This window comes from Vitis riparia, chromosome 12 (assembly GCF_004353265.1).
Source record: "Vitis riparia cultivar Riparia Gloire de Montpellier isolate 1030 chromosome 12, EGFV_Vit.rip_1.0, whole genome shotgun sequence".
Taxonomy (NCBI): domain Eukaryota; kingdom Viridiplantae; phylum Streptophyta; class Magnoliopsida; order Vitales; family Vitaceae; genus Vitis; species Vitis riparia.
In genome coordinates, this window is record NC_048442.1 from 2,468,620 (window position 1) to 2,491,442 (window position 22,823).

General features: G+C 35.0%; 2 protein-coding genes and 1 pseudogene across 2 annotated transcripts; 2 read left to right on the plus strand and 1 right to left on the minus strand.

Annotated features, from left to right (window-relative positions):
* Window positions 1–5,127: 5,127 nt before the first annotated feature.
* Window positions 5,128–10,839, plus strand: LOC117926825 (disease resistance protein RPS2-like). Its single transcript, XM_034846116.1, has 4 exons — window positions 5,128–5,318; window positions 7,045–8,495; window positions 8,667–9,953; window positions 10,324–10,839. The coding sequence occupies exons 1-4, from the start codon at window positions 5,128–5,130 to the stop codon at window positions 10,392–10,394; spliced, it is 3,000 nt and encodes a 999-aa protein (XP_034702007.1). The 3' UTR covers window positions 10,395–10,839.
* A 295-nt stretch (window positions 10,840–11,134) lies between these two features.
* LOC117926826 lies at window positions 11,135–20,511 on the plus strand (annotated as a pseudogene).
* Window positions 20,512–20,530: 19 nt separating this feature from the next.
* Window positions 20,531–22,268, minus strand: LOC117926535 (mitogen-activated protein kinase kinase kinase NPK1-like). Its single transcript, XM_034845652.1, has one exon. The coding sequence runs from the start codon at window positions 21,851–21,853 to the stop codon at window positions 20,762–20,764; it is 1,092 nt and encodes a 363-aa protein (XP_034701543.1). The 5' UTR covers window positions 21,854–22,268; the 3' UTR covers window positions 20,531–20,761.
* Window positions 22,269–22,823: the final 555 nt, after the last annotated feature.

A 22,823-nucleotide genomic window follows, 5' to 3' on the forward strand; every position in this document is an offset into this window, starting at 1 on the left:
GCAAGATCCCAAGTTTTATTATGCTCAAGAGCTTTTATTTCATCAGTCATGGCAGTTTGCCAATGAGGAATTGAGACAGCCTGTTTGTAAGTTTTTGGTTCAAAAGTGGATGAAATAACAGAAATGAAGGCTTTGTGTTTGGAAGATAATCTGGAATCAGATAAAAAGGAGAATATGCAGTAGGGCTTACCAGATGAGGAGCAGCTTGAAGGTGCTTGAGTTGCTGAATCAATCTTAGTCATATTACCACAATAGTAATTCTGCAAGTATTTAGGTAAATGCTTAGTTCTTTCAGACCTTCTAAGACTATTAGCATCATTGTTTGCATGAATTGTATTTTCAGGAATTGAAGATTCAATAATAGAGGTTGGATCAGTAGAATTTGTAGAACCAGAAGTTATAGAAACTGAGTTGTTTGGTTTGTAGGATTTGGATTCATATATTTGGGGAAAATCTGGAAAAACAAAAGGTTTGTGAATTGTGTCCGGAATAGAGGGAAATGTAGATTCATGAAAGAGTACATTCCGAGAAACAAAAGTTTTGAGAGTTGTTAAGTCAAGAACTTTGTATCCTTTAATGTTTGGTGGATAACCAAGAAAAATACATTTTGTTGCTCTTGGCTGGAATTTGCCTCGATTGTTTGTGATTGTACTAGCAAAGCATAAACAACCGAAGACTTTGAAGTAATTGTAGTTAGGTGGCTTTTGAAACAATAACTGATATGGTGTTTGATTATTTAGAATGTATGATGGAGTACGATTTATCAGATGTGTGGCTGTTAATACACAATCTGTCCAATAGGACAAGGGTAATTTTGACTGAAACATGAGAGATCTAGCTACATTCAATAGGTGTTGATGTTTTCTTTCAACCCTTCCATTTTGTTCAGGTGTTTCAACACATGATAATTGATGAATAATGCCATGTTCTTGATAGAAAGTAGGCATATTAAATTCTTGACCATTATCTGATCTAAGAGTTTGAATATTAGTGTTGAAATGAGTGTGAACATAAGCTAGGAAGTTGGTAAGTATAGCTCGAGTTTCTGTTTTGGTTTTCATTAAGAATAACCAAGTGAATCTTGTGAAATCATCAACAATAGTTAGAAAGAATCTATAACCAGAATATGAAGGAATGGAAAAAGGCCCCCAAATGTCAGTGTGAACCAATTGAAAAGCTTTATTTGATTGACTATTTGATATAGGAAATGGTAGCTTTTTCTGCTTAGCTAATGGACAGATCTCACAAACTTTGTTATGAATAGCCTTTACAGAAGAATCAGAACTATTTATGAGTTGTATTTTTGCATTTGGAATATGGCCTAAACGAAAATGCCATAGATCAGAATTAACAGTACAAGACTCAACTAAAGAACTAGAAGGTAAACCAATTGAACTAGAAAGCATTTCTTTATTTGTTTGAGCAGATAATTGTTGAAGATGGTATAAACCAGATTGAACTTCAGCAAGCCCAATCATCCTCCATTTGCTGAGATCCTGCAAGATACATTTGGATTGAAGAAAAAATAATCCAATTGAATTATCTTTAGTTAATCTTGATGCAGAAACAAGATTGATATTGAAAGATGGAACATAAAGAGCATTGTGTAAAGTAATATCAGGTGAGAATTTTACAGATCCAGTGAAGATAATTGGAACTGTTTGTCCATTTGGTAAATGAACTTTGGAAGATGTTTTAGGTAAAACAATCGAGTCAAATAGAAGGGGAGAACATATCATATGATCTGTTGCTCCTGTATCAAGAATCCAAGTAAACTGATTCTTTGATGAGGAAACGGTATTGCAGAAAAATGGATTACCTGAGATGGATGCAACATTGGCAGTTGCATTAGAATTTGTGTTTGAGCTGGAAAGGCTGTTTGCTAGAGTGAGCAGATTTTGGATTTGTTCTTGAGAAAAAATCATGTTGGAATTACTTGAATTTTGCTCCAAAACATTAGTATTATTTGCAGTGGGCAATCTTTGAAAATTTTTGGCTGCAGTTGGTGTAGAGTTGAATCTTTTTCCTCTTGGTCCTTTCCATCCAGGAGGATATCCAATTAGCTGAAAACATTTATCAACCAAGTGACCCGAATAACCACAATGAGAGCAGATTGCATCAGACTTTCCTTTCTGCTTTGTGAATTGAGTATTGCTTGTTGAAATGATTCTTGATGATTGTTCAACAGCCATTGCTTGTGAATCAATGGAAATGCCAACTGCATTAGTTAATGATCTTTGACTCTCTTCTTGTAAAAGTAAGGAGAAAACTCTGCTCATAGATGGTAAAGGAGATTGCAGTAGCAATTGACTTCTAATTGCTGAATAAGAATCGTGAAGCCCCACAAGAAATTTCATTACATAGTCTGATTGTTGTCTATCAGTCAAGTCCTTCAAAATATTGCAAGAACAACGATTAAGGTTCCCACATCTGCAACTGGGAATAGGACGGTAGCTAATGTATTCATCCCATAAAGCCTTGAATTCACTAAAATATTCAGTGACAGATTTGGAATTTTGAGAAATGGAACTTAAGGATTTTTCCAGGGAGAAAACCCTTGGTCCATCACTTCTGAGATATCTGATTTTCAGTTCCTCCCAGATATCAAAAGCATTTGTGAAATAGAGAAGACTACCACGGATTTCTTTGGCAATTGAATTCATTAGCCAAGACAAGACAAGATTATTTGCTCTTAGCCAAGCAACACGAAGATGAGGATCATTAGTGATTGGTTGAACCAAAGAACCATCAACAAATGCAATTTTATTTTTCACTGTTAGAGCAATTGACATAGATCGACTCCATGCAATATAATTCTCACCAGTGAATATCTCGGAAACCAGAAGTGCACCAGGATTATCAGATGGATGTAAGTAATAGCAGCTGGATGAATCGTCTGAAAGATTCTGTACAGGTCCATTTGATGAATGAGAGTTAGCCATAGAAGCATGTTCTTCCTCAGTCATTGTGAAGTAACAATCAACCAAGAAAGATGAAGAAGAATCAAGAAAGATCAAGAAAGATCAAGAACAGCAGGAAATATGATGCTCTGATACCATGTGAAGATATGCAGAATTGCAAGTAAAACAGAGGAGAAAACAGGGGAGAAACAGAGGAGCACTGAAACTGAAATTCTCCTTACATTCAGATGATCTAAAAAGGTACAGATGAGGTCTATTTATACACTTGAAATCAGATTAATAAAGCTGTTAAGTATTGACAACTAATATAACTAATTTAACTGACATTAGTTAGATGAATTCTGTTTGGCTATTTGTGATTTTAACTCTAATTCATCTATCAGATTTTGGATATTCCAACAATGGAGCTGAAGAAGAGCGGAACCTCCCAAGACTTGGCAGCGGAGAGAGAGTGATTTCGATAGCTTTGCTTCCTATTCGGATACTGACATAAAGGGTGGTTTGCGAGAGCGGTTGCCGTAGAGGTTTCCAAAGTGGAAGTGGTAGTCGAAGCCAGGCAAAACCTCCCAAGATTTAGCAGCGAAGAGTAAGATTGGTTTGAAATCAGGTGATGTTGGATTCAGTAAGCCTGCAGAAAGGGCCAATTAACTGATGAGTAAGTTTTCTCTTCCCTATTAATGATTAAGAAAGACTGAATTATGAAAAGGAATGCCCATAACTCAAAAAGTTGTTTAATTTTTGTACATAAATTTTTTATATTAATTGTTTCACTATTTAAATTTTAAGTCAATTTTTTGAAATTATTAAACCCGTTAATAAATCCAAAACATTAAATCTTGCTTAATTTGGAGTTTATTTGCAAGGCTTAATTTGAAGTTTATTTGCTTAATATATATATAAATGAGAAACTATAGAACTCAATAACATTAGAAAGTTATAGGCCAAAATTTATTTTAAATACAAAAAGTTGATCTATAACTCTTTAATGATATTGAGTTCTATGAATTTTTAATATTAATTAAATTGGTTTTTGGGTTTCAAAGTAATTTTGAAATTAATGAATTTTATATATCAAGTATAACTTGATTTGAAATTTATTTGTTCAATGAAAAACTTTAGAGATGTTAAAGGATTTTCATAAAAATACATGTACTTTAAAAGAATATCATATTTGAAGATTTTCGATATTATATCATGGATAGGGAAAAGGAATGATATCATGTTCAATTTTTTTATTCATTTTTAAAATTTTATTTTTAAAAACTAATGAAAATAACTTGTATTTGTTTTCTAAAAATTATTTTTTATTTCACTCTGATTTTAAAAATTGTATCGTTCTCTATTTCACTTTGTTTTCAAAAATTGTTTTCAAATAACTATGACTAAGAGCCCATTTGGCTATGCTTTTTAAAAGTGTTTTTAGCCCTAAAAACACCTAAAAGCATTCTTAATGTAAAAAAATAGGTGTTTGACAATATTTTGAAAAACACTTTAAGTGTTTTTTAGAGAAGCACTTGGAAGATGTTTCTTTAAAAAAAACAATTCAAACTTTTTCATATATTACTAAAATGTCATTTCCAGCTATTCTCTATTTCCCTTTTACTGTTCACTTCCTTCTCACTCTCCTCTTCATCTTTCACTTCCCTTTGATAAAAATAATTTTTTTTTAGTTTTTTTAACAATATAAATGTTTATATATTTTTTTGTAATAAAAGTTTTTTATTTATTATAATATTTTCTTTTTGTAATAAATGTCCTTTTTAATAATTTATGATTATTATAATCGTTTTTGTATATATGTGATATATTATAAAAATAAATAAAAAATTAGTAGAATCACTTTTCTAGATTCTCATAAAAGCGGTTTTCATAGAAGTGTTGTAGAAGAAAATACTTTCACTAAAAGCAGTGTCAAACATGCTCTAAACAATGTAGTAGTGTTAAGAATTTTTAAAAACAGTTTTTAAATCACACAACGCTCTTAAATTTTTAATATATTATAAGTTTATGAAATGCTGTCTAGCCGCTGTTTATCCACTACAGGTCAAAGAGAGGCAGAGTGGAAGAGAAGGTTTGATATAGTAGTTGGAGTTGGAAGAGGAAAGGCCCTGAGTTTGCTTAAATGATCATCCGTGGACTGCAAGTTGCTCCTAGATAGAAGCGGATCGATTCTCGTGGATCCATACCTTCCCTCTCAAGCCTGATCATGGAGCCGAAGAAGAGCGAAACCTCCCAAGACTTAGCGGGGAAGAGTGAGATTGGTACCTTGGCAGGGAAGAGTGAGATTGGTTCCTTGGCAGGGAAGAGTGAGAATATCGGTACCTTTGAGATTGCTTCGAAATCAGGAGCCTTGACAAGGAGTGAGATTGATTTGCAAGCAAGGCTGGCTAGGCTTCGGTAAGCTTTCTCTTCCTTATCCTCCCTTATTGCATGCAACGTACGTACGCTTTTAATGATTAAGAAAGATTGAATTTTGGAATCAAAAAGTTTTTTTAATTTAGTTCATGTTTAATTGACCGCATATAGTATAAGATAGGATAAAAGGATGGATATTATATCTTATATTTTTATCCCATATTTGATTGGTAATGAGACAGGATAAGTTAACTAATCATTTATTATATCTTATGTTCAATTAAATATGAGATAAGATAAGTGATGAGATATATTATTCACGTTCTTGTTTTTTTCCCTTCTACATGGGATATGTTATTAATCTATGCTATGATATGGGATATGCATATCCATGTATCATAAACTTTTTTCTTTTTTTTTTTATCAATTTTTTAGTTTTTTATTTACTCATTTTGCAAAATAATTTTTTATTATAAATTAAATTTATGGTTAAAAAATAAAAACTAAAAAAAATTATAAACTAATATTAATATAGTATATATATATATATATATATATATATATATATATATATATATATATATATATATATATTGAATACCATAATATAAAAAATTTATTTATAAAGTTTAAATATTATAATCATAAATATTGTTAAATATAAGAGAAATTTCAATTTTTTAAATGGAAAATTTTGGAATGTGATATAATTTTTATTTTAAATATTAAAATATATATATATTTCATATTATTTTTTATTTATTTCACAAATTAAATATAGACATAATATATCACATTGGACATATTATCTTATAATATCATATTCATAACATATGTATATTCAAGAGTATCATATCCCAATAGATAGAAAATATATATCTTAATATATATATATATATATATATATATTATATCCAATAAAATATGATATCTTAAGATATACATATTATATCTTATCTTGTTCTGCCAATCAAACGTAGCTTTAGGGCTATCCCTTCCGAAACCACTTTATGACTTTAATACACTACTTTAGTCCAAATTAATTTAAAATAATAAGTTATATATGACACACTTCAAGTTTTTTAATTCTTCTTTTTTAACTACAAATTTAATTTTTTTAATTAAATTTTTTTATTTTAAAAAATAAATAACATATAAAAATAAAAAATTGATATAAAAAATAATAAAAATTATATGATAAATCACCACTAATATTATCTCATGTTTGAATGAAGATAGGATAAGATTTTAATAGTTTTAATTTTTAGCCTAAATTATTTATTTAAAAGTGATAAAGTAATTCATATATAATATAAAATAACTCCCATGATGTAGAAATTTCAAACATGATTTCGTTTAGCTGGCATCATATTTAAATCTTTAGAAAGTGAGATTTATTTTTTTGAGTTGAGAAGTATATCATATTTAAAAATGAGATTTATTTTTCATTTTTAATAAAAAAAATTGAAAAACATTTTTTAAGAAATTATTATATTTTTAGGGTCCCTAAATTAAATTTTAGTAGCCTAAGATTAATTCCTGATTAAAAAAAAAAAAATCCTCCATGATTTGAAAATGAATAGCATTGTTTCAACTTCCCCAATCACCATCGCCCACTTTATCATAAAATTTATTTTAACACAATATGGGTGAGAGATGTTATTGAATTCCGGCTTAAGAATCTCTCGGCTACAATTAGTCTTCTAGAACTGCATTCTCAACTCACTCTAATGATTTATTTATTTTTCTTGCATTTTATCCTATACAGAATCATGAAGGACAAACTTTGGGAATTGAATGGGGAATTGAACAGGAAGAAGGATGTTGTGTGCCTTATTTTATCATATCCTCCTTTCAACTCCCGGAACATTGAAACACACAGAGGCTGGATTCGAGATGTTTTGGAGATTACTCGCGAAGTAAGAAAAAAAAAATACGGGAAGTACAAAGTGAGTGTTTCAGACCTCTCCATGAAGTACGAAGTGAGTGTTTCAGACCTCTCTTCTAAAATCACTGGATTGCTTCATCATTCCATCCATGATATCGAAGCTCATGTTCCATCACACATCCTTGACGCGATGTGTGGGCGGTGGTCTTCAGGGCATACAACGCCTAAGAACGCAATGCTGGATTTGTGTATTGACGATTTTATGATTCGCCAAATTTTACAAAATATACAAATTTCCGAAATTCAGAGTATTTTGATTTCAGGAGTAAATGATAAAACCTTTCCGCGCAGACTGAAGAATCTTCCACCAATAAGGCAAATGTTTGATCTCGTCATTCAAGTTAATGTCAAGTCTTGTTGGGCAATTGAACATATGCAGGATAGAATCATAGAAGAATTGGGTTTCTCAAAATCTAGCAGAGGGGAAGCAGAGCAATTGTTGAGAAGCCAAAATTTCTTAATCTTTCTTGATGGCTTCAATCCATGGATGGTGGAAATGGATTTGCATGACCTGGGGAATGGGTGGTGGAACTCAGACACCACTCAAAAGATAGTTCTGATGGGCTATTCTAGTTTTTCAGTCGTGCCAGTGGCGGATCTGGAGATTAGGGGGAGCCATCATCTATTATCATGGGAATTATTTTGTAAGAATGTTGGTGAAGTTATGTCGAGTATCCAACAACTAGCTGTGCATCTGTTGAGACAATGCTCGGGTCATTTACTAGCCACTGTTCTAATGGCAAGAGCCTTAAAAGATGTCAAGAATGTTCGCATCTGGCAGCATGCATCTCGGGTAATAGGCTGTCTACCAACATCACACGCTGAAGATAGAATTTTGTTTAATGCATTAGCGTTCGTTCTGGAGCATTTAGGTTCTGCAAATAAATGTGTAAAATATTGTGCATCTCACCTAGAGATGGAAGGAACATACAGAGTGGATTTGCTTGATAGCTGGATGAAGGAAGACTTAATCAAAACACTCAATGAAGGAGAGAAGATTGTTCAACATCTTGTCAATGCCCTCTTGTTGGAAAGCTTTCAAAATGGAGAGTCAATCCGAATGCGAAAAGAAATTCGTAAGGAGTTAGTGAATTTTTATGAAGCTGAAATGAATCCAATACCACTTGTTGAATTAGATGGAAGAGGACTCATGGAGGCACCAAAAAATGAGACATGGGAGGAAGCTAATGAGATGTATTTGATGAATAATAAAATATCCAAGCTATTGGATAATCCGAATTGCCCTAAACTCAGCGCATTGTTCTTACAAGGTAACCATCATCTGAGAGTTATTTCTCCATCTTTTTTCCAATGCATGCCTATCCTCCAAATCCTAGACTTGTCCCAAACTAAAATAAAATCTTTACCACAATCTCTTTTTAAGTTGGTTCAACTCCGAAAATTCATTTTAAGAAGCTGTGAACTATTCTCGGAGCTGCCAGCTGAAGTTGGAGAATTCTGTCATCTTGAGGTACTTGATCTTGAAGGGACTGAAATCATAAATTTACCTGTTTCTATTGGGAAATTGACAAATTTGACATGCTTGAAAGTGTCATTTTATCCCCAAGCTAATGGCAATAGAAAAAACAATCTGTCCAATAGAATCATTCCCCAAAATGTGATATCCAGCTTGCTTCAATTAGAAGAGTTAAGCATAGATGTGAATCCAGAGGATGAGAGGTGGAATGCGACCATTAAAGATATTGTAGAGGAAGTTTGTTGCTTAAATCGGTTGCATTTTCTTAAACTTCACTTGCCAGAAGTTTTGCTTTTGAATGATTTGAGAAATGGATCATCGTTGATAAACCTGTCACGGATGCACTTTAGATTTATTGTTGGCAATCATCTGAAGCGCATAATATCCCGGTTGCCACATGAATCTGCAATTAAATTTGAAGAACAAGAAAGTTGCTTGAAGTATGTGAACGGTAAAGACATTTCAATTGAAATTAAGGAGATACTCCAGCATGCTACTGCATTTTTCCTGGATCGTCATTTAAGTGCAACCAGTTTGTCTGAATTTGGGATTGAAAATAAGATGAATTTAAAATGTTGTGTATTACAGGAATGTAGTGAGATTAAAACCATTGTTGATGCAAATGATCATGGTCAAGATATTGTACTTGAATCACTGGAGTACTTGAGTCTTCATTATATGAAGAACTTAAGGAGCATCTGGAAAGGGCCACCACCTAGATGGAGGGGTCCTCTACACTTTCTAAAAGTTTTGGCATTGTATTCCTGCCCCAATTTGACTAATACTTTTACTTTGGATTTGGCTGGAATGCTTAACAAATTAGAGGAGCTTGTGGTTGAAGACTGCCCGGAAATGACCAGCATAGTGGGGCCTGCTGATGGTCTAAATTGGGGGCAAAGGGAGCAAAGCTGCCTACCAAATTTGAAGAAGATATCACTTCATTACTTGCCTAAATTGGTCAGCATTTTCGGAAATGTACTGATTGCACCAAGCTTGGAATGGCTAAGCTTCTATGATTGCCCGAGCCTCAAAATTCTCTTCTCGGAGGAAGTTAGCAGTCATAAATTAAAGGTGATAATAGGGGAGGCAGACTGGTGGAGTGCATTGAATGAATCAGAACGGTTTCTGCTACAAAATTTGGGTGCTATCTTTTTTCCAATTGAAAGGGACATAGATTTGAGGACACAGTTAGCAGAAATCAATGATCAACTTCAAGCTCAGATGCAAGAAACAGAGCCCTCTCAACAGTCAGGTTGGTTTTCCGTTTCTCTTTCTTTTCAAAAATAAGGGTGATCTCCATTGTATCTATCTTATCCACAGCTGCTACATTAATTGTCCTATTACTATTTGAATCTCTCCCTACTGGAAAATGATTCATTATAGAGTTGAAGGTAGAATCCAAACAAGCCAGTGCTGCTGTGCACATTTTGGCTAACCAACGTTTATGTTTTGCTACACAGCCATGCCCCAAAACATGGGTGGGAAGGCACTGTTTGAATTACCCCAACAACATTTGTATTATACGTATTACATGTCCAAGTTTATTACTCTATGTAGACTCTTTATTCTACTGTCTCATACGGGGTAATTTTGTTGGGTATTAATTTATCTATGAGGAACAGGTCTTGATGACTCCCTGGAGAACCCTGCAGTTGAGGTCGAAACAAGCTCAAAGCAGAAGCAAGTTGCTTAGTTGTACATATGCAGTACTAGCTAAGCTAGAGCTACTATGGAACTGCTGCTCCTTTTAGCTAAAAAAAAGAAAGGGTTGATACATGGGTATCTTTTCATGAAGTGGCCACTCTCAGAACTCCATCGTTTTCTCATTCAAGCTCCCTGCATGTGACAGATTAAGGCATCTAGTTTGGTATTTTCTGGACAGCTGCCGATTGTCTTATTGATTGTTGTTTGTTTAGTTATTTCATGTTGTGCTTGGTTGTGGAGAAAAGGGAACTCAGAACCTTACTTCTCTAATCTCTTTGAATAAATTGTGATGTGGACTTGTTTATGCTTTTGAATCCGGTATTCAAAAACAACATCCTTCAGTTTGTTTGTATTGAAGTGACAATCAGTTTTATATAATGTACCCTTGTTTAAGCAGTGTTACCCTCCAATAAATTTTGATGTTGATTTGAAAAGTTTGCCAGAATCTCTGGTGGCAGTGGGCAAACTTGGCCTTTGATTCAATAAACATCACGCAGCTGCACACACTGGCATGATATTCATACTCCTCTATACCAAAGCAGTAGAAGTTTTGGAGAATTAAAATCGAGTTGTCATACGTCTCCAAGGGGATGAAATAGATTTTTTATCACGTCTACTGCTCTCTTTTTGGATCGCCTGTTAACTGTTACCAAGCTATCTAAATTTGGAATTGGAAATATGAAGAAGCTAGAGTTTTGTGTTTTGTGGGAATGTAATGAAATTCAAACCATGGATGGAGCAGAAATTCATAAGCAACGGGCTGGCAAACACGATGAAGGAGATGTTAATGAAGATACTGTAACAGTGTCATTGCGGTAGTTGGGTATTCATTATATGAAGAATTTGGAATGCATCTGGAAGGGGCCAGTTCATAAGGGTTTCTCTCTGTCCAATCTAAAATCCTTGGTGTTGTGTACATGCCCCCGATTGAGTACCATTTTTACTTTGAATCTGCTTGAAAATCTCAACATCTTGGAGGAGCTTGTGATTGAAGACTGCCCTGAAATCAACAGCCTAGTGACCTGTGAATTTGGTGTTGAAAATGAATGGTTCAAAATCGTACATCTTCCAAGCTTGAAGAAGATGTCACTTTAAATTTTGTGATAATGCCATGCCCATTTCAGCTTTTTGAGAACTTTCTAGAGAAAATCTGTGCTTCTGTATGTGGTATTGCCATGCCATTCTGTGAATATTTCAGAGATTTAGATGAAAATTGTGCTTGTGCATGGGATATTGGCAGCCCCATTTCAGACTAATTCTGCCATACCCGTTTGAGATTTCTTAGGTCAATTGCAGCATTTTCATTATACTCAATTATGGGTAAGATTGATCAATCATTCCCTGGTTTCCTTGAACTAAAGCCCTGTTTTGTCTTTTAATACAAAATATTGTGTTGGCAATAAAAAAGAAAAACATAAAATATGATTTTTTTTCAGATAAATGTTTTGAGTTGTTTTCTATAAATATATTGATATATTAAAAATAAAACCATCTAAATAAAAGTTATTTTAAATATATTTAAAAACATAAAAAATAAAGTATTTTATTTTCATATTGAAATTTTTTTTTTTATTGACTTATTTCTTATTTCTTAAATTTTTTGATTGAATAAAAAAATTCAAATATATGACTTTTTCTATTAAAAATATTATATCGATTTTTTTTTATTTTTTAATACTTAAAAAGAAATATTAAAAAAAAACAAACATCTTAATATTTAATATTATTAAGTATTTTTTTATTTTAAGTTTTATTTAGAATTAAATAAAAAAAACACTACCTAAATATATTTCAAATTCTTAAACTAAATTTTGCTCGATAAAATGAATCATTTTTCAAAATTGTTCTCAAAAATCGGTCATAAAAATTATTTTCAAAAATCTTTATAAAATAGCCTAATATTCAGCTAATGGGGTACCCATTTGAGATGTTCCAAGAATTCTACACCTAAAGTATGAATAGTTGCAGTTCTTGGAATTAGTTGGAAGCCCATTTGAGAGTTTGCCAGAAGTTCTCCTTCTAGTTTTGTCACAAACAGGGTATGGACCAGCTGGATATGCTTTAATTGTGGCTGTTTATGCAGGACTGGAAGTATTCAGTTGAAATCTCTGGGTTCAGTTCTTTTTCTTCCTCTTCTTGCTCTGAGTTGGATTCATTTTTCTTGTTCCAGATTCTTGCCATTCCAGCAATTCCATTAACCATGTCTGCAGGTCTTCTTTTTGGGACTTTGATTGGCACCATCATTGTCTCTATCAGTGGGACGGTAAGATGCTTTTTGCTATTTGGATGGGTTTACTCGGTCGAATTCCGTTTTTTCCCGGGTTGATCAATAATCATTTTTAATACTCAGGTTTGATTTGAATGGGGATTTTCAATCCAAACCCAATTTGAATTGGGTTGAGTTCAAGTTATATAATCTAAGTTTAATCTGAACTCAATTTAAATTACGGTATTTTATACATTAATTTTATACTTTAATACTTTTCATTAAAATACATAAACATATTATAATATAGTCCAAAACTATATTCTATAACCATCCAAAATATGATAAATAGTATAAATAAATAAATTATTAATATAATCATTAAAACAATTGAAAATTGATTATTAAATGAGAAGTTTTATATTCATGCACCGAAACTCTTCAACTACCCATTTTTCCCTTTTTTTAAAAAAAATAAAATAAAAGTTATATATTCAATGTCCAAAACAACCTCTTCTTCGTCAAGGGAAGAAATTGGATGAAGATACTTAGGGTGGGGAGGTGTTTGGTGGTTGAAGAGGAGGGTAATTTGGTCATTTGATAAAAAAAGCCCAAAAAGTATCTTGAAAATATCTTTAAAATATCTTGCTTCGTTAAGATTAATCAATGGCCCCCTTTGCAGGTGGCTGCAGCCGTTGCCTTTCTTATTGCAAGATATTTTGCGCGTGAGCGGATTCTCAGACTGGTGGAGGGAAACAAAAAGTTTCTGGCATGGCCATCGACAAAGCGATCGGGGGGAATGGTTTTAGGGTTGTAACCCTTCTCCGGCCGAGCCCTTTGCTTCCATTTTCTGTATGGGTTGACGTCTGTTAAATTCATTCCGTATGTGTTGTGAAGGTAAAATTCTGTTCATCTCTTGCCATTCTGATATTTCTAGCGTAGACATGCTGAGTTATGGTGATTATATATGGTTGTGGAGATCCATTTTCTTTGTTCTCTTCTCATCTGTGTGTTCCTTGGCTGGCGTCTCTGTCCTTTTCCCCTTTTATGTTGGTCTTACAACTTTGGTGCATGTTAAGGGACCAGAGTCTTGCTAGCTATCATTGTTTGCATATCCTTTGGTAGGGGTGGCAATTCAGAAAATGGGAAAGAAAAAAATGAGGAGTCATTCAGCACTTAGACACCGAAAAAGAAAAAAAAAAAGAATGGTTCTTAGATTGGTTAAATTTTGTGATTTGAGTATGGAATCCAGGATCTCTCCCTTTTCTCCTGGATTTTGAGTTTCTTTATCAAGTTTTAACATACATAAGATTCAATGTTTTAAAAACCGGACCGGTGGTTCAGCCGGTTGAACCGTTGACCTGACCCTGATCTGGTTCAGTTGAACTTTTGAGGCGGAAAGGGCTTCGAACCAGTGGTTCAACGGCCAAACCGGACAGAACCGGGACGGCGGCCGGTAGAGCCCTTGACCAGACCCTGATCTGGTTCAGTTGAGCTGTTGAGGTGGAAAGGGCTTCGAACCGGTGGTTCAATGCCCAAACCGAACAGAACCGGGACGGTTCAATTTGGTTCAACTAAGAATTTGGGTTTTTGGGCCAAAACAAGCCTCAATTACCAATGGGCCGTGAATGGATTCACGGCCCAGCCCACCACGGTTCAACTAAGAATCTGGGTTTTTGGGTCAAAACAAGCCTCAATTACCAATGGGCCACACATCTTTCACGGTGTGCAGCCTTGGGGCTTGAACCTTGGACCAAGGGTTCAAGGTGATCATGGTTGCACCAATCTATTGCTAATTGGTTTGTGCCAATGGTTGTAAAAAAACATAATAAAATCATCTCAAATATCTAATATTTTTTAAACACTTCCATTTTCCATATGTAGTATTATATATGTTTTATTTAATAAACTTTAAAATATTAATATATTCATATGAAAGATTAAAAAAAATATTAGTGATTTTTAATTTTATTTATATTTATATTTTTTAAAATTATTTTTAATTTTAATAAAAGAGAAATTATATATTTATGACCACAGTTCGACCACCTGTTCTACCACTAAACCATGAACCAATAACTTTTTTGGTTCGCTCACTGGTCCGGTTCTGAAAACATTGATAAAATTTACATTGAAGCATTTTATCCAAATATTCTTAAAGATTGTTTTCAAAATTCAAAATTTATGTTCGCCCTTGAGGCCTGGCTCAAGTGGTAAAGGGATGGGGAGGGTTTGTGGGAGGTTATAGGTTCAAGTCCCAATGGGAACAAAAATTTACTTATAAAAGAAAATTTACCTAGTTATTAAATAGGTAACAACCGGTGTAACCCATTTAATAATTAAGTTGATTTAAATCTTTTTTGAGTCAATATGATTAACCTCCAAGCTAATACATTTATGATTCAATCGATGAATTTTATTCAAAATCAAATCTTAAACTAGTCCATTGCGGGCTAAATAGGTTATGTTTATAATCGAGTTGGTTAATTAGCATAATTATTTAAAAGTCAATTCGAGTTAAATTTCAGTTATTCAGGTTGGCTTAAAACCAACTTATTTATCAAACGGGTCATGTAGAACATGATTATATTGAACTTAAACCCGTAAAACATGTCGGGTTCAAGTGTGTCGACAAATCTGTATCAAAATTTGACACCCCTTTGGCTTGCCTGAATATGCATCCACATACATAGGCACACACATGAAAGGCCACTAAGGCACACTTTTTCAGCTAGTTGCTGATTATGTTGCAGATGATGTCTAGAATGCAAGCTATTGGAGGTGAGATATTATAGAGAATCAGAGAAGAAGAAGAAGAAGAATTTCTTCTGTTAAGACATTTTTACATAAGAGTTCACCTCTTTTTTATACAAAAAAGGGGAGCAAAACAATACATGCCTTTTATTAATTTATTCATTTATATTCTTTAACTTCTAACAACCTGAATATGTGTCAAAAGCTCTCTCTCATTGACACACCAGTACCACTTCATTTTCACACTATCGGCTTTAATTCTTCACCTCAAGCTAATCAAGGTTAGTGAGACCATATGTAGCTTGCCTTTTAGTCTATGAAAATGTGAGGCTAATAAGGCCTTTGTGAGTATGTATGATGTTTGATCCAGTGTTGAACTTGCAATTTCTTTTCAATGACTTTCTCTCACAAATTATAAATCTTGTTCCATGTGTTTGGTATGGGAATGTAATACTGGATTCACTGCTAAGGATACTGTGCTAAAATTGTCATACCATACTAGTGGCGGCTTCATTTGTTGGACACCCAGAACTCCAAGAAGACTTTGTAACCACATTATAACCACAATATCTCTGCAGTTACATGAGCTAAACTGCAATACACAGCTTCTGTTGAAGACCTTGAAACAATTTGTTATTTGTTGAAGCTCCATGACACCAAATTCTACAGGGGCATGGGATGAGTTTTAATTAGAGCATTCAACTCAATTCACCAATTCTACAGGAGTCGGCGCTAATGGATTTTGACGGTAGTTGGTAGCACGGGAGACTCAAGAGTGTTGTTGAATGGACTATCATGCTGGGATTGAGTAGAAGATGATAGAATAGGTGCAGGGACTGGGGGTCCAACACATGGAACGGAATTGACAGGGGTGAAGTTGGACTAGACTAGGGTAAAGATGAGGCACTAAATTGAGTAAATAGGAAGGATTGCTCATCAAATTTAACATGCCTGGAGATGTAAAGTCTACCATTGTGAGACAGGCACTTGTAACCTTTGTGATGATTGTTGTACCCAAGGAGTGTGCAAGGGGTTGATCTATATTCAAGCTTATTGGCATTATAGGGCTGAGATAAGGAAAACAAGTACAGCCAGATACTTTTAGTTCGGAGTAATTTGGCTTGATATGAAAGAGAACTTTCATCGGGCAAGTGTTGTTGAGCACTAGAGTTGGCAAGTGATTGATAAGATATGCTGCAATGGCAAAGGAATAGGCCCAGTATTTCAGAGGTAGAGATGCTTGACCTAAGAGTGTAAGACATGCTTACGCTAAGAGTGTAAGACCCTGCTCAACAATATGTCTATGTTTACATTCAGCTACTCCATTTTGTTCAGGAGTGTCAGGGTGGGAAAGTTGATGAATTATGTCAGAGTTTTGTCAAGGAATGATATTCTCCTCCCCAGTTAGTCCTCATATTTTTGAAGGGGTAGTTCAGATGCAATTCAACTTGTGTTTTGGTTTTGGAATGCTTGAAACACCTCAAATCTAGTTTTAAGAGAATAAATCCAGGTAAAGCGAGAATAGGCATTGATTAATGTAACATAATATTTTAAATCAATTGTGGAAACTGATGGTAAAGGACCCCAAACAGCATAATGCACAGGTTGTAGTGGTTTTGTGTACTGAGTTTCAGAAATAGGGAAAGGGAGCTTATGACTTCTACCCAAATGACAAACAACACAAAACAGAAAATTTTTATTATATGACAAAACTTCATTACATCAAGAGAAATAATTTTAACAACCTTGGCAGTTGGATGACTTAGTCTTTGATAACACAGAACAAAATTGTTCTGATGTTGTTAGTTACAACTTGATCAAATGGAATCTAAGCTAGAAACTGCAGAATTAGCAAGTATGGCAGATAGGCTTGGTGGAAGCAATGATGGAATTGGGACGGACTGAGGTTGTAACTAGTGAACTGAGCTGATGTTGTGAGCAAGACAGCTTGAACCAATACAATCCATTCTTAAGCATCCCCTTAGAGTAAAATTTGATCCATTCCCAAAGCCTTGACAAAACAGAGAGAGGGGTAAATTCAAAATACACCTGATTATCTCTTACAAATTGAGATAGCACTAATTAGTTTTGAGGAACCTTTAATATATTTCTAAGAATGAGTGTTTTGGAAGATGTGGGTGAAGAGAAAGTAGCTTGGCTAATGTGAAGAATATTTAAACCTGCTCCATTGCCCATATGCTGCTTGTTGTTGCCCTAATATTCAGTACGAATGTTGAGATTGTTGAAATTATTGGTGACACAATTTGTAGCCCACATGCTCCACTAGACATGTCACTGTTCATACCAGGTGCAGCAACCATAGCTCTCATTTGGTCTTTACCCTCCATAGGATTTATGCCATCTCCAGCAGTGTTACAGGAGGAATTGTTGAGTCTAGTGAAAAAGGGATCAAAAGACTTATAGCTTTTTATCACTGTATGACCAAATTTTCCGGAGTTGGCATTTGAGGTTTAGAGCCACCACCAAATTGTTCACCATTGTTTCTACCTTTTCCTTTCCACTTATTTCCTGGATTGTTTTGAAATTGATTCCGTGAGTTGGGATTGAATTTCTTTTGTTTGTCCCTGATATACCAAGCTAGTAGACATAACATATTCAGTAGTAGTAGTGTTATGTTGTTCGATTCTCTTCTCATGAGCCAATAAAAGAGCAGAGACATCAGAAGATTTGTATAAATCCAAAGGTGAAGTGATCTGAACAAATTCAGATTCATATTCTTTATCAAGTCCTGTAGTAACAGCCAGAATCTGATCATGTTTGGAGATGATATCTCCGACAGAGGCTAGTGAATAAATGAGAGTTTTCTTCTGATTAAATGATATTCCCTCATTATTAAACCTCCCTATTGAAGTTTTTGTAGATCATATTTATATTGCATAATATGAGCTCCATTTCGAACAGAAAAATAAGATGTTAAAACATCCCAAATCTCACAAGAGGTTTTACAGACTACAAGTTGTGGTAGAATGCTCACCAAAATTAAGCTGACCAATCAGGAAACTATCAACTTATCTTGGTGATTCTACAGATCAAAATCCGGGTTGCATTTGAATTGAGAGTTGTTGCTGGGAGTGGCTGAGACAAATTCTGATGGATGCACGGGTAGATCCAGTTGGGAATCCCTCCAGGCCAAAACCTTCTGCAGCAGCAAAGATCTGCTGCTTCCACAAGAGATAGTAATTGTCGTCGAGCTTCATTGCAATAAGTTGGGTAGCTGCTTTGACTTTCGTCATCGTCACTGGAACTGTTGCTGACTGTTGTTGCAAAATACTTGAATAGGTTGGTGGTGTTTGGGGAGAATATGCCATTGTTAGATTTCAAGCTCTCAGGAGCTCTGATACCATATAGAGAATTAGAGAAGAAAAAGAATAATTTCTGGTAATTCTATTCAGAAATTTTTACACAGGAGTTCCCTTGTTTTTATATAGAGAAGGGAAGCAAAACAGTACATGCCTTTTGTTTATATATATATTTTTTGTTGCTTCAACTTCTAACAACCTGTATGAGCTCTCTCTTGTTGACACACCAGTACCACCTCATTGTCACACTATCAGCTTCAATAGGTATGTACAGTTTCATGCACTTCTTCTTGAGGGCATTTATCAGATTTGCTTCTTTTTCTTTAGTTCTTTTGGCCAAATTTGAAATCAAATTCTTGAATATAAGAAATTATTTAAAATGAATGAAATTCTGGATGCTATTGCATTTAAAGCAAAACCAGAAAGGCATTCTTAAGTTCTTATACCTGAGGTGCTTGATTGATGTTAGCTAATGGAGATTCAGCCTTTCATGTGAATTCAAACCAGAATAATATCAGATCATAGTTTAACTGAGTCTTATGCCAATTCTCCTAGGATCAGTGACTCAAATCATGTCTCTCCTTTCTGCCCTATTTATAGTCATTTTCTCAGTGAAAGGCGAAATGCCCATATACATGCAGTCCTATTTTTATAGTTTGTTGATTAAATTGGAAATGAGCTGAGGATCAAGAGCATCTTATGCCTGTTACCAATTCAACCACAAATTTTGGTGCAGTTGGTTGGGAATGCTTCCTGGGACATGGGCTTATGTCAGTGCTGGTGCATTTGGGCAAGCAATCATTGTGAGTAAAGTATTTGACAATATAGTAGTGTCATATCTACTCTCCGTGTGTGTGTGTGTGTGTGTGTGTATCTTGTTGATTTTTTTTTCAGTTTTTGAACTTTGTCCTTGTTGGGAAATGAAGAAAATGCTCAAAGTTTATATACAACTGCGTTTTTTCAGATTTTGATGCAGAAGAAATAATTGTGAAAAGATAAGAAATTGTACTCATAGCCTTGAATTCCTTTGTTTTTTGGACTGTTTTAATATTTGAAGCTCTTCTACTCTTACCATCTGGATGTTTTAGAAAAATTGTGTGGCATCATCTTTGATCTCACATTTTGTAATTTGATTCAATCTAGAAGGCTTTTTTTTTTTTTTTTTGTTGCTTTGCTCATCCTTTTTACTCCCTTTTTGGTGTTCTGGGCTGGGATTTGTTGGGGGTTTCTGCAGCAAGAAGAATCAGAGTTTGGCTTACCTGGAGGAAATGGCCAGTTATTGACACTGGGCCTGGGACTCTTAGCAACAGCCCTGGCTGCAGCTTATGTGACACGCCTAGCAAAGGTAATTCCATGACTTATTGATCTGTTTCATATTTTTACCTATTTGTTTCTAAGCCTTTGATCTGTTCTGAGAAAATGCTGAGACAGCCCTTCTGAGATCTAGCAATAATTCACTAGACATAATCAACTTGAACTGATGAAGAAAATGTTATAGCAGAATTCCCAACAAATTTGAAACAATAATTCATTTGCTCGTTCTTTTATTGTTTCTGGTGCAGGATGCTATAAAAGATACTGAATAGAACCCTGTTCAAGGTTCTGCCTGCAATTATAGTCAATGGGCGCCTCAATATCCTGTGACCTGTACCATCATTTACATGAATCGAGTAGGACCTCATTGTTGGCATCTTAACAGACAAGATATTTAACCCAGTTGAATTCTTTATCAATGAATGCTGTATTTTTGTATAAATGATGAGGAAAATTGCTCTGGTTGGGACTGATGTTGTGTTGAATAAATGAACTCACTCTGTTATAATCTACATTTTTCCATTAAGTTGCCTAGCCTCTGTGTGCTTCAAAAGATTATGATCTGGTTTTCTGATTGAATTGTTTGGAGAATGAATTGTTTCTATGGCAAACCTACTAGTGTGCATTGAAAAGGAAAGATTTTCTTGGGAAAATACAATGTAATGTGAAGAACCTATTTGTCTCTACTTGTTAGCTGTACACTCAAATCCAGTAAGTCTATGTTTATATTTACTTGAAACCTTTTGCACAGATTTTAGGTTTTCATCCTGATCTAACAGTAACCCAATTGCCAGATGAAGCCAAGTCACCTTCTACTAACTGCTTTCGTGATTTTTTGTTCATTTTCTTTCCTTTGCAGCCATGCCTTTTTGAGAATGAGATTCTTCGAAAAAACCCACATCCATCAACACACTCTGGTTGATCTGAGTCAGAACCATCCTCATGGTTTCTGACATCTAGGATGCTTTTGGGTGAGTCAAAATCTACCTTTCTCAAATTCTCCCTCTCCAAATGCCTTGAAACAAAGGGATGGCTAAGCAATTCCTCGGCTGTCCACCTCTTTGCTGGGTTCCTATCCAGGCATTTGGCCAAAAAATCCAACCCCTCCTTTGAAAGATGAGTTGGGATCTGAGGTATCTTATTGCTACATGCTATCATCATAACTGCAGCCATTGGGTTAGAAACCTCACCACTCCATGGAGGCCTTCCTGTGGCCATCTCAATGATGGTGCATCCTAAGGACCAAATGTCTGAAGCAAGCGTCACACCCTCATTCCTCAAAACTTCAGGGGCCATCCACAGAGGAGTCCCGCTAATTGATTGCCAGGAAGTCATTGAAGCCCCCTTGGATTTCAGGTCCCTGAGCCTCTTGGCACATCCAAAGTCTGCGAGTTTGACATTTCCACTCGATCCCAAGAGCACATTTTGGCACTTGAGATCACAATGCACAATCTCATTCTTGTGAAGGTACTTGAGTCCCTGGAGAATCTCTCTCGTGTACAATCGGATCACCTTCTCCTCCAGGATCCCACCAAACTTGTCTGCAACATTGCTCAAACTGCCTCCAGCCATGTACTCCATGAAGAGATTGAGTCTTCCTTCCCCTTGCCTGCCAACAAAGGAGTCCCTCCCCATACACCGGACAATATATGGAGAATGTAGTTTCTCAAGCATGGTAGCCTCATTCTCTAGAGACTTGAGACCCAGTCCCTCCTGTGCAGACTTCACAACAAAAAGACCTCCAGTGGCTTTGCTCATGGCCAAATGCACGGTCCCGAAAGATCCTGATCCAACCATCTTCCCCTTCACCCATTCACCAGGCTGAGGAGCCAAACACTGCTTGTCTAAGGACATTTCTCTTGATCATGAATGAAAAAATCTTGAAAATTGTTGTCTCAGTCCTGAATTGGGTTCAGAAACCCAACTCACAGCCTGAAATTCTTATGTGCATTACACTTCAAAGATACTCCCACATACAGCCACTGATCAAATACAGAGAAATGTACCAAAATTCCGAAAGGACAAAAACAGAGGATTTGATTATGCTGACAGAAGAAACACTACTAACACAAAATATTTACTTTATTTTTCGTGTAATTTTCAGCAAAAAAAAAAAAGAAAAAAACCCAAAATCTGACAAGAAGAGCGGTTTCCCGAGCTGGAAAACCGCCCTCCAAGACTGCAGATGAAAAAAAAAACAACCGTTTCACCAGCAGTGGTTGATGATTCCCACTCTGGGTTGTCCCAAATTTTTGTTGAAGAAAAGGGAATTGTAAGGTTTGATTTAGATTAAACTGAGGGAGATTGATGGAAGTGGGGTGGTTGGTGATCCTCACTTTGTGGAAATCCCGGGAAATTTTTGGGTCATTGGGGCTCCACCACGTGGCGGGCCCTGCATCCTTGCTTTTACCTGTGGTTGAAATGTTGGTAGGCATTTTATAATCTCATGTAGAAGACAAGGGTATTCTGGTAATTTAGAATAGTACAACGCTGCCCTCAGGTAGTTAATTTCAGTTATTAACTGTCGGGACCAAAATACTAGCCTCACATGTGGTCCATGAAGTTAAGGAGAGGTACATTGTACTTATGTTCTATACAGAATCGAGGCTAGGTACAATGTACGCATTTAAAACTACTTCAGTTTCGAATAAATAATTATAGAAGATCTTTTTTTTTTTCTTTTTTTTTAGTTTTTTCAAGAAACTGATCCATATTTAATGAAAATTTAATAATACTATCAATCCCTTTGAAATTATGACCACAAAATCAATTTTTGGCTAATGTTTATTTAGATTTTTTTTTTTAAGTTGAAACCATAGACGTA